The sequence below is a fragment of the Thermobia domestica genome, chromosome 5 (genome assembly GCF_964235325.1).
Source record: "Thermobia domestica chromosome 5, izTheDome1.hap1.1, whole genome shotgun sequence".
NCBI classification, from domain to species: domain Eukaryota; kingdom Metazoa; phylum Arthropoda; class Insecta; order Zygentoma; family Lepismatidae; genus Thermobia; species Thermobia domestica.
The window spans coordinates 31,415,887-31,428,125 of NC_137458.1; the positions used below are offsets into that span (position 1 = coordinate 31,415,887).

Here is a 12,239-nt window from a genome sequence, read left to right on the forward strand (position 1 = left end):
ACTCGGTTAGGAGAGAAACATTATACAACGTTCTTACAGAACTTGGAATACCGAGAAAGCTAATTAGATTAATTAAGATATGTTTAAATGAATCCCAAAGTAAAGTCCGGGTTCGAAAATTTTTGTCCACGAGGTTTCATGTCAAAAGTGACCTAAAACAAGGAGATGCGTTGTCGACATTATTATTTAACTTTGTTTTGTAATACGCTATAAGGAAAATCAACGGTAGCAACCACGGCCTAGAGTTGAACGGTATTCACCAGGTTATAGCATATGCTGATGATATAAATTTAATAGGGGATGATAGGAGAACAATAGAAAGAAATGCAGAGATCTTATTAAACGCTTACAGTGACATAAGTTTAGAGGTAAATACAGAGAAAACTATATACACGAAAGTGCGTCGGGACCGTAATGCAGCAAATTATGGATGCGTTAAAATATTAAATAAAATTTTTATAAAGTGGATAGTTTCAAATATCTAGGATCAATATTAACAGACGAAAATCATATTCACGAAAAATTAAGTGTCGAGTAAAAGCAGAGAATTCGTGTTACTATTCGATTCAAAATCTCTTGTCATCACGAATTCTGTCGAGGAATCTGAAGCTTAAAATATACAAAACGATAATCATGCCTGATGTTCTGTGTGGTTGCGAAACGTCGTCACTTTGAGGGAAGAACATAGACTGATAGTATTTGAGAACAATATCCGTAGGCTAACATTCGGACCCAGGAGGAACGGGAATAGGGAATGGCTGAAACTTCATAACAAGGAACTACATAATGTATACGGTTTACCTAACATTGTTACGGTCGTCAAGTCTAGGAGGCTTATGTGAGCAGGTCATGTAGCTAGAATAGAAGAAAGTAGAAACGCTTTCAGTCTTGACTAGAAGACAAATCGGTAAACGACCATTAGGAAGAACTAGGCGTAAATGGGAGGACAAGATTAAGATGGATCTCGCAGCAATAGAAGTACAAAGTAGAAACTGGATCCAATTGGCTAAGGATAGAAGTCAGTGGGGAGCTTTTGTGAACGTGACATTGAACCTCCGGGTGCCATAGGCCATAGAGTTAGTTAGTTAGTTTAAATCACTGAAGTTTTACGGCTTTAAGTGGTAAATAACAAGATTAATTTCAAGGTTAAGAGATCTTTACACTAAAAAGGTAATCGATGTTATACAAGTCCGAAACTAGTTTACAATTACTTGAGTCCATCAAAACACCAGTAGGTATATGGTGCTTCTGAATATTCAATCCCAGAAGGGCCAAGTAAATTATTTAAAATGACATTCTATACAATCCTGAATACAAATCATAATTGATAACGTTTTTGAATAGAATCATTTTTTTCGAACAAAAACTGACAGGGTAATTTTGGGTAATATGGGCAAAAGTAAGGTTTAATCTAAAACTGAATTTGTAGTTGATGACTTTATGTACATCAGTTGAAAGCTGGATACAAATGTGCACGACAATTGTGCTGTTATTGTGTGTTATTTGGAAAACAAAGATGAGTAATTGTCGTTACTTGTTATGCACATTTTGTTGTTTGTAATTTTCAATATCATGGATATAAGGAATTCGGTACTATAATCTTTTGAATACAAAATCATCTCATCTATGGTAATCTACAGACATTCATCATCACTAAACAGCATAGGATGGAGCTTCCCGATTACATTCTAACTACAGGGTTGCAAATTACTAAACATTGTCATTATGTATATGCGCATATTCATTTTGTACAAAATAGGCAGTTATAATAAATATGTACTGAACAATTATCAGGTAAAGAATGAATCATTCTCATATTATCGGTACCTTATTCATCTTGAAATAGAATGGTTTTAAAAAATATTGTGAGCGAAAAAATTACATTTTATTTCAAAGTACGCCTCTGTCTGACTTCAAGTAACTTGCTACAACCAACTGACAAATCTTCAGAATATACATTACAAGTGTGTGCGAAGTATTTAAATCCGTGTCACAATGTTCGACCTTTAATTCTACTTGAGTTTTGCCACATTTTATCAGAAGCGTGATGAAAATGGGCAAATATGACAAATGCAGTCAACGAATTCCACGCCCGGCCTTTCTGAACCTAATGCAATAGCAAATGGTGCCTACGTTGGAAATAAACTGAAGCATATAAGAAAAAACTATATTTTAATTTTATCATATCATATACATTTATCACATTTGGTTTCGGTGTCTAACATTGTAGTTTTCAAGTAGCTAAATATATTACAATGCACATCGTGTATTTTAAATGATATTGTACTGATAAATTTGTTCAGTACTTAGTACCATTGCATCCATTATTACATTTTGCTCTTAGTTTCTCATGGATAATTTTAGTACTAATGAGAGGCACCTGCTAATTTTATTCATAATGCCTGCCTATATTACACATACAGTTTTTTAAATATAGGCAATTGCAGTGAGGTTAGTATTTTTAATTTTCTCGACAACCATTCACACATTTTTGAAAGCAAACTTTACGAGAATAAACACAAGATATCAGACCACATTACTGTAAATATTTGTTATTAATTAAAAAAAACAAATACAACGTATTTTATTATTGAACAACCAAAGACTGATCTAATAAAAATCCCTGAATAAAACAAGAAATTATACATCTTCTCTGGGACTTAAATCTACAACTTTAGACATCTAAGAATACATAGATTATCTGTAGCAATCATATTTGTTCCAAAATAAACATCGGACAGCTTGACAACAATATACTTCGGGTCTTTTACGATTTTGAGTAACAAAGTAAAATCTGTAGATAATGTTGCTACCACTCCCAAATTTACCGGTATTAGCCATGACTTCCAAGAATTTATATTTATCCAAACTGGATTCAAAACATTCTTCATGAACATAGTCAAAGTGGTTGTCAGCCTCCTATGATGTCTTTACTTCCGTCTTATTGTGTGTTATAGGAGAAAAATCTCGTCAAGTTCTTTACCAGGAGATATTGTGCCTAAGATCGATGCCACATTCCCGCGCTGGATGGCGATGCTGATACGTTGGAAAAGGAATGCAGTAGCTCGGGTGTCACCCGTTTTGATTGATATTCGATAACCAACTTCATTTATGAAATTAAATCCTTCTTGACCATAAGACGCACTGGTTTCTATTGCTACTGTTACAAACTAATATTTGTCCAATAGGTTTGAATGTTTTAGTCTTTTGTCTAATTCTCTGTGAGCGGCGACGAGACCTGCCTGAATTGAAGAATGGGGTAAGTTGGAAGGAGCAAACGTATCGGAAGATGTGAAATCCCATACTAGTGCTTTTCCATTTTTCCACGGTACCAAGGTCATGCCATCAGGCCTTTTACCATCAAAGCGGCAACAACTATTTAGTTCTTTTATTGAAGGAACTCCCGCTAAAACGAGGGCTCTATAAATAATGTCGTTTACAACATGATGTCGAGATTGTCTTCCCGCACTTTTTTTTCATATGAAAGACCATGTAATCCTTTATTATCAAGATATGCGTTGCAAGCAGGACAAAGGTGAGGCGCACAAATATTAGCACCTAAGCGCAGAGCTGTAGCAATACGAAAGCTCTCATTAGAAAGGTGTAGGTCGAGTGTGTGGGAAGGTAGGGCTTGAAGCCATGCTCCGTTTTTGGAGGAGAAGACAGCTAAAAGCCTGACCTTGTCATCTGAATTATTAGTTGATGATAGTAGTGAAGATAAACGAAGCTTGACTATAGGTTCATCCCAAACAGACTGAACATGTATTTTGTCGTTAGGTGGAAGATCCATTCCAATCAGACTAGTCCATTTATCGGTGCATTCTTGTACATCTCGAATCGAGTCTAAGTCAACCTCCTGTTGAAGAAGAGATCCAGTTAGTTCTTGTGAGCCATAGAATGATGCGAGGAAAGAAGGTATGGCGATATCCATGGCTCGACGAAAAGAAATTTTAATATCTATGTGAAATTTTAACATTTTTCTGTCACTGTCCGTATTAGCCTATAGAATAGTTTTTCGTAATTAATATTACAATGAAATAAAGTCACTTATATTCATTAACAAGTACAACATTCAATATGGAGGCTCCTACATACAATACTCAAATTATGGTGCAGACATGAGAATTTATTTGATACAAACTCTGACAAAGATGTATAACAACAACGCACCACAGTTTGAATTGATTTTAAGACCTCATAGAAATACTCCTATAAAATATTGTTACTACTTACTACGATGATTATATAAGGATTACACACTCTTTTCAATTACTTAAATGCTCTATGTTCCAAAATAATAGTTACAAGTTTTAAATCAATACACTTCTACAAGGGTTGGACAAAAAAATCTAAAATGTTTGCAAAAGTGTAAAAACCATACCTAGTATGGTGTGGGGCCTTCTCTTGCATCCAAACCAGCTTGGATCCGACGTGGAATGGAGTTATACAGCTCCTGAATCGTGGTGTGTGGAATTTTATACCATTGTTTCTCCAAAACATGCCCAGTTCCTTAAGGATGCCGGTTGAGGGTAATGTGACCGAACACGCCTTTCTATCTCAGATCACAATGGCTCAATGATGTTCAGATCTGGTGATTGTGGGACCCAGAAATTTGTGATAGCTCCAGGTCATGCTCCTCAAACCATGATTTCACCTTTTTTGCAGAGTGACAGGGTGCCAAATCATCTTGGTAGATTCCATCACCATCAGGGAACAATATTTGGGCCATGGGTAGAACCTGGACCCCCCAAATGGCATCATACGCCTTAGCATTCATAATTCCATGCAGGGCTATGACAGGATCTGCAGAAAAGCACGATATCACTGCGCATACTCCAACAGAACCACCCCCATGCTTTACAGTTGTGAGCAGACAGTCTGTATCATAGGCATGGGACGGTGTTTTCCATACGTAAACACGACCGATTGTTGGAAACAAGCCGAAGGTCGATTGATCGGACCACATTACGTGTTTCCACTGCTCATGAGTCCACGCCTTGTGGTCCTTGCACCACTGGATACGCTTCTTCGCATTTACTGCTGTGACCAGGATTCTGGCGATAGCGGCCCTGCCATGAATTTTCATTTTATGAAGTTCCGTCGCACTGGTTTCGACGAAACCGGGTTCTGTAGGCAGAAATTGAGTTCAGACGTAATTTTCATTGCAGTGGTCTTCGTTTTAGCTGCTACAATCCGTTTTAATGCCCTCCCGTCTCTATCTGACAGGATTGTCTTTCGACCACTGTTGTGCTTTGCAGACGTCGTTTACCCATGAACTGTGTATGCTCTCGTGACATTGGACACTGTGCCTTTCGATATCCCCACAATGTTTGCCACTGTTGCCACTGAAGCTCTAACCAGATGGGCACTAAGATCATGCATCTTTGGAAGTCTGTCAGGTCGCCCATTTTACAGCGCCACGTTCACACCACAACACTCACAGGTGAACTGGTTACTTCTGACGGAAGAAGAAGGTCCTCATAACACATTGAAAACAAAAAACGATTGGCAACCGCAACACGTGTTGTACAGTCGACGGCTAAACTTACGTGTCCTGTATGAAGTGCTTTTAGATTTTTTTACCCCTGTATAACTTTAATGTTTCGCAGTTTTTTCATTTCGATCAATCATAAAATCCATTCCTTTTAAAAATAGGAATAATAAAAAGTAAAATAGGCTTCGTCGCAATCAAAGGTCACAAACTTCGATATTTTGTTCTACATAAAATGAGTTAGTTCCGCCAGTTTTAAAGACAGTGAAGTAATATTAGTATTGTTAAAAATGTAAGATTCTCTTCGGTAACGTTTACTTCGAGGCGATTTTCTGTATCCAGTAGTTTCATAGTTATCCGCCATAAGACAAATATAATGAAACAAAAAGAGCTGTAGATAACAGTCACATTTGTAAAGATAACACAACTGTATAAGATTTATACTAACTCAGGTTATTTTCGGCATTTATTATCTTTAATTTGACACCAGAATGATTTTTTTTATATTTTAATTTATGTAAGACTCAGATGGCCCAAGAAAGTAAGACTCAGGTGGCCTCCCATTCAAACTATGATCTAAGTACTTTCACTTTTAGTATATATTTCTATGCTCTGAAGATCTCTCTTTAAGTTAGTGTGTAATGAAGATTAGTTCATTAAGTTCTCGAAACCGTTACACTATAATTTTGTTTTAATAAGTAAGTGTATATACTCTGATCAGAGGTGTTAATTATTTCTTTAATCGAAAGAAATGTGGAATTCATACATTTTTCAGCTCATTTAACAACATGTAGATTTTAAGAACTGTATGTATACCAAAAATGTGAAAAACACACACATATTATTTAAATATATGAGGAGCTCAAAGGAAGATAATTAAAATCAACATTTTCAAACTTTCCAGTAAACTAGAAAATAAAGTTCAACATTATCATGTAATGCAATGTAATGGTTCATACCATGCAAAGTTCCCTTGCTATCTGCAGGTACATATTGTTCCATAAAGAATGACCGCACTATTTATTGTTGTTTTGAGGCAAAACATTTCTAAGTCTATCTTCGGGTACCTTCGAAAAAAAAAAAGTAAACCAGATTCGAGCCTCCAAGCCAACCTTTGCAATCGACAGAAATTTTTCAGATGTGTTTTTCTTCTTTTAAATATAATAAGATATGTCACCAATGTAGAAAAAAAGCAACATTATTGAAATACCTAATGATATAATATTTGGAAACCATGTAATAATGTCAGCATCGTAAAAACATCGAAATCGACCGATATTAGTGTTGAATCCTTGAGTTATTGGTAGCAATTGTAATGCGATTTAAGACAAAATTCAGCTCCAGTGGTGGCAATACTCCCTTAGCCATCCTAGGAAAAATGATAGGAGCTGACATCAAAACTATAAAAAAGACGGATATTAGTATCAAATCAATAATTTTGGGGGTCGTTTAGATTAAGAGTTTCATTCCAGATGCCATGTAAGTGATGCCCCGTTAGCACCCTGAACGGTGGGTGAAATTGTGAAATGTAATTGAAAATAAACAATATTGGTGTTGAATCCATAGCTTTCTAGGTACCCAAGTTAATTGGGCACAGTTCGGATGATTTTTAAGTTCAACTTCCAGTAAGGGTAATATAACCTAACACATTTAATAAGGTTAGTCGAAGGGAGTAGCATATACAGTGACTCAAAACTACTGATATTATTGTAGAGTCCGTTGCTGCGGGGCCACCACAGTAAATAGCAACACTTCTGTAGCCAGTTATGTTCAAGTTCAATCCATTAGTTCCCGTTATTGGGAAGAATTGTGACATGAAAAATAATAAAATACCACTGACATTAGTGTCGATTCGATGATTTTCTGAGTTCTTTAGTTGATTGTCGACACTCACTTAAAGCATCTAAGTTTAGCTTCCTTTAGTACCACGAGTTGGTGGGGAAAGGTTGACATGTAAAGGGAATCAGAAACTGTATGTTAGTGTACTTCCGACTTCGCCACAGAAACGATGAGAAACCACGCTTGTAGAGGATAAATCAATGAGATCCTAATTTAGCAAATCAGGCAAACAACTATATCTCGAGTTCAATTAGGTGGTACCTTGAACCGTTTAAGATCTATTGCTTTCTGGTGGGGTACTATCTATGTGCAAAAGTTTAGCAAAATCGCCGACGTAAACCTTCAGAGGCTCTCCTCTTCAGTGCAATTTTAACCAAAATGGCGTGAGTCAATTAAAACTTGATCCATGACATATTGACGCACCATGCATCATGAGCCACGACCCACCGTGACCCATGATGATTCACCTCCTACCGTGACCTACTCTGACCCATTGTGACAAACTCCGATCCCACTAATACCCATCTACATTAATTCTGACCCGTGCCTCACGGTCTATTCTCCACTGACTAAAGAGGTTACACTTATAATGAAACATTTTTTACCAGTAGTTAGCTCCTCTAAAATCTCACAGGCTGCATCTCAGAAGAAAAGTAGTAAGTTCTGTTGCTATTATTACAATTGCAAATATCAAAATCCAAAAGTGGGTGAAATTCTTTTTCATCAGAAACAAATGAAAAAAGAAGAAAAATTGAGGTCTTAAAAGTAAAATGTAGACAAATTCACCAGTGTTCGGAAGATGCTGCTTATATTGCACTGAGGAGAATGGGTCGATGGCTCAGTGGATCAGTGTGTCACGGTGAGCAGTGTTTCTTAGTGGGTGACGTCCTGTTCACCCACGATCCACTGAACCATTCATAAATCTTGACTCATTTGACCCATCGACCCACACCTTCTGCGATTTTTAACATGTCTTATTTCATTTAAAAGACAAAACATACACCTACACATTTTTTGTCGATTGCGAAGGTTGGTTTGATATATAAATAGTAGGAGAAATGTTCAGTTCTTCCCACAGTGTGATATTGATATGATTAAATACCCCATGTTGAAGTGAATAGAAACTACCCTCCAAAGTTGTTAGAAACGCTTTCCTATCCCGAAAACTATGAATTCGACAAATATTTCAGTAATCTTACATCTTATTTTTCAGATCTCCAAGCCCCTTACCCTTTAAAGATGGGGATGAATTTTTACCCAAACGCCATTGAAGCATCACTCTTCATCTCAACGACCCATTAGAGCATCACAGAAAACAAAGGATAACACATTACGATCAGTATTTTTACATTCTGTTTACATATCAGGTCTCCCAATTTCCTTACGTTGGGGTACTATACTACCACAATATTTTTTCTTAGATTGAAAGTAATATGTCTACCATGTTTGGTAAAAGTTGCTTCAGACATTCCGGAGTTACGCTTAAATATTCATTTATACACACATTAAATATTTAGACCTTTCCAAGTACGCCTTCCATGCTATCCATGTAAATTCAAAATCCAGCTGGCATGCTTGTTCATGCCTAAACGGGACATTAATTGCCATTGCGATTGTAATCTAATAGATTGACGAACCCAAATTAAAAATTCAACACTAATTTCAGTCATTTGAGACATTTTATTTTTCATCTCTTTTGACCCCGCACTATAGTAGTTTTTGATTCCTTTTACATGTCAGCCGCTCCCCACCAACTCAGGGTACTAATGGAAGCTAAACGTAAAGACTTAAATGGTATAGAGAGTGTCGACAATCAACATAGGGTCTCCGAAAACCACCGATTTCATACTAATGTAAGTGTTTTTCTAATTTTTTTCAAGTCACAATTCTTCCCAATATAGGGGACAAATGTGCTGAACTTGAACATAAATGGCAAGAGAAGTGTTGCTATTTATCTCGTTGATCCCGAAGCTACGGACTCTACAGTAATATCAGTTGCTTTGAGTCACTGTATATGTTACTTTCTTCGACTCTCCTTATTAGATGTGCTACGGGATTTTACTCCTACTGGATGTTGAACTTAAAAGTCATCAGAACTGCTCAAAATGAACGTGGGGACCATGGATTCGATAGTAACATTGGTCTTTTTCAATTATTTTACATGTTACATTTCACACGCCCTAAGGGATGCTTAACTTACATGACATCTGGAGTGAAACGACCCCCAAAATTATGAATTCGATACTAATGTCGGTCTATTTTTATCATTTTGATGTTACACTCTTCCATTTTGCCCTAGGACGGCTAAGGGGTCATTGCCACCGCTGCTGTGAGCCTGAATTTTGTCTTAAATGGCATTGCAACTGCTACTAGTAACTTAAAGATTCGATACTAATATCGGTCGATTACCATATATTTACATCCCTACTTAACCATCCAGGGTGCTAATAAGAGCTTTATTTGGGTTAAGCGGAGTTGAAAGTGACACTATTTATGTAAGCGATCCCGGAACTATGTACTCCACACTAATATCAATCGTTTTGCTCTTAAATATCAGAATTATTATCGAACACACACTCATGCATACACACACACACACACTCACACACACACACACACATATATATATATATATATATATATATATATATATATATATATATATATATATATGTGTGTGTGTGTGTGTGTGTGTGTGTAAAACATAGCAACCAAGGCTTCGCCATGTTACAAAATATGTCACTTGTATTTATAAAATCATATCGGAGTATTGAACTGAAACCCAATGTAAAGACTCAGTTCTAAGGACAGTTTCAATCTCTTGACGTGACCTTTGGGAATCGAGAATTCCTTGTGAACGTTTTGATGCTATTGAGTTGTTTGTCTGGAACCAAATTAGGATATTCTCTGTTTATAGCTGCAACTAAATACACTACGTGACTTCTTATTGGTATTACATGATTGTTTTAATTTATATTGTTTAACATTCACATATGTTATATCGACATTCTGTGAACACCTACCTCTGATGTTATATTTTTAGAGAATAATTACTTATATTCTGCAATGACTATATGAATAAATATAAAACTGATGTATTTTAATGTAATTGGTTTATATAAATTTTCATGCACTACGGAGAATAGAATGTCACACAAAAACTGACCCAGATGGGAATCGAACTCACGACCTTACGACCTGAAATCCAATGGTTTAACACGGAGCTAACACGATCACACAAGGCTACTCCTCCTAACGAAATATATCTGGCTTTTCAAGACAATTACATTCATATCCATTGCAAACACTGTTTTTGTTCTACTTTGTCTTTACTTTAGTATGCAGGCTAGAGTTATTTTGTATGTCTTTCCTTTCAATGTTCTTTTACATCTGGAAAGGTTCTTCACATATCTAAATGCTCTTTTACGTATGGAAAGCTAAATGACAAAGAGGTATGTGCTGATAGTAATACATGGTTTCGAAATATTGTATCATTAAGTATTTCAAATAATGTTTCTTTTTCTTACACTTGGTAACAAGTCCTATTTTATTTAAGAAAGAAAAATACAACTGCAAAATGTTTCCCGATTGCAAACTATAGCTTGGAGTTTGGAACCTGGTTTATTCTTCACGAAGGTACCCGAAGTTGGAATTTGAAACTTTTTGCCTCAAAGCAGCAATAAAGAGTGAATTCTTTCTTTATGGAACAGGACGTACATTTTCAAAATTAAAGTACCTAGATACTATCCGGTGATATAATTTATACCTATTCCATCTAATAATTCAATGCCAAGGGAAGTGAAACTTAGAGTTGTCTTCTCCAAGTCACTCATATAACAATCTCAAATTTCTTTTAGCTAATATTGAAAGCTGGATGGTGAAAATACAATTTATATTTTAGAGAGGTAAGCATACAGAACAAACCTGCCCTGCGGATGCTGAATTCATAACAGAAAATTATTTCCCTGTATCTCTTACTCGTTTCATTAATTGCAAATCAATATTGAAACTGAAGGTTGTAGATTTTTTTTATGTTTTCGCTTTTAGTAGAGAGATAAGATATTCTTTGTATGCGGAATCAATAAAATAAAACACCTTTTCGGTATTCATGATCGTTTCTATGTGGATAACTGCCGAAAGAGACGAACGGTTGGACATACATAACTAGTCTGTACTAGGCCCAGTATTTATGGGTAGTTTACTTATGTAAGGCTAGAACTGAAAAGGAAAAACTTCAAATTTGACGTACAACAATTGCTTGCATTTATTAATAAGGAAAACACACAGTTCCTCCTCCTGAACTTAACTTTTGTGTAAGAATAACTTCAGGTCAGAATTACGTTCCATGTTTAATAAATTCTTCTTGCTGTATTTTCAGATTCTTGAAAAAAGTTGACGATTGCGCTGTAAAGAATTTCACAGCCGCTTGCCCTGAATATAAGATCTTTATCGACCAATATTCTACTCATATGAAAAAGAACTTTAAGTGCCAGGGTGACAAAGAGGATTGCGGAGGTGGTGTCAAACTAACATTGTCAGTCCTGCTTCTTACAATGTTTCATGCATTTTATGTGATATTGTGTTCATTTTAATACTACATGGTATTCTCGTTGATAAATTAATATTTTCGTATCCACTGAAACAAGAAACCAGAGTGAAAATAAAATTATCCTAACATTATGAAATGTGAATATAGTTTAATACACAGTAGTGTTATCATCACGTAATTTTAGTTTTCATAGTAACGTTATTTCAGGGAATAGATGGAAGCTGTTGATGAGTCGAATAACTTCTTTATTTGCGTTGAGAAAGAGAATGCAAAAGGTTCAGAAGCTTCACAAAGCATGGCTGATAGATAAAGAAAAGATACACAGTAAAAACAATGGTCTTGATAGAACTAGATTTTTAC

The 12,239-nt window shown here is 35.9% G+C and overlaps 1 protein-coding gene across 2 annotated transcripts in view; it reads left to right on the plus strand.

The window, feature by feature from the left end:
* Nucleotides 1-12,004, plus strand: part of LOC145685834 (uncharacterized) — a 220,526-nt gene extending 208,522 nt beyond the window's left edge. Inside the window, exon 6 of one of the 2 annotated variants that reach the window (XM_081758426.1) lies at nt 11,709-12,004. In XM_081758426.1, the coding sequence (XP_081614552.1) occupies nt 11,709-11,922 (214 nt within the window). In that variant the 3' untranslated portion in view covers nt 11,923-12,004. The remainder of the gene's footprint in view (nt 1-11,708) is intronic. The other variant, XM_081758427.1, reaches the window with a different exon arrangement.
* Nucleotides 12,005-12,239: the final 235 nt, after the last annotated feature.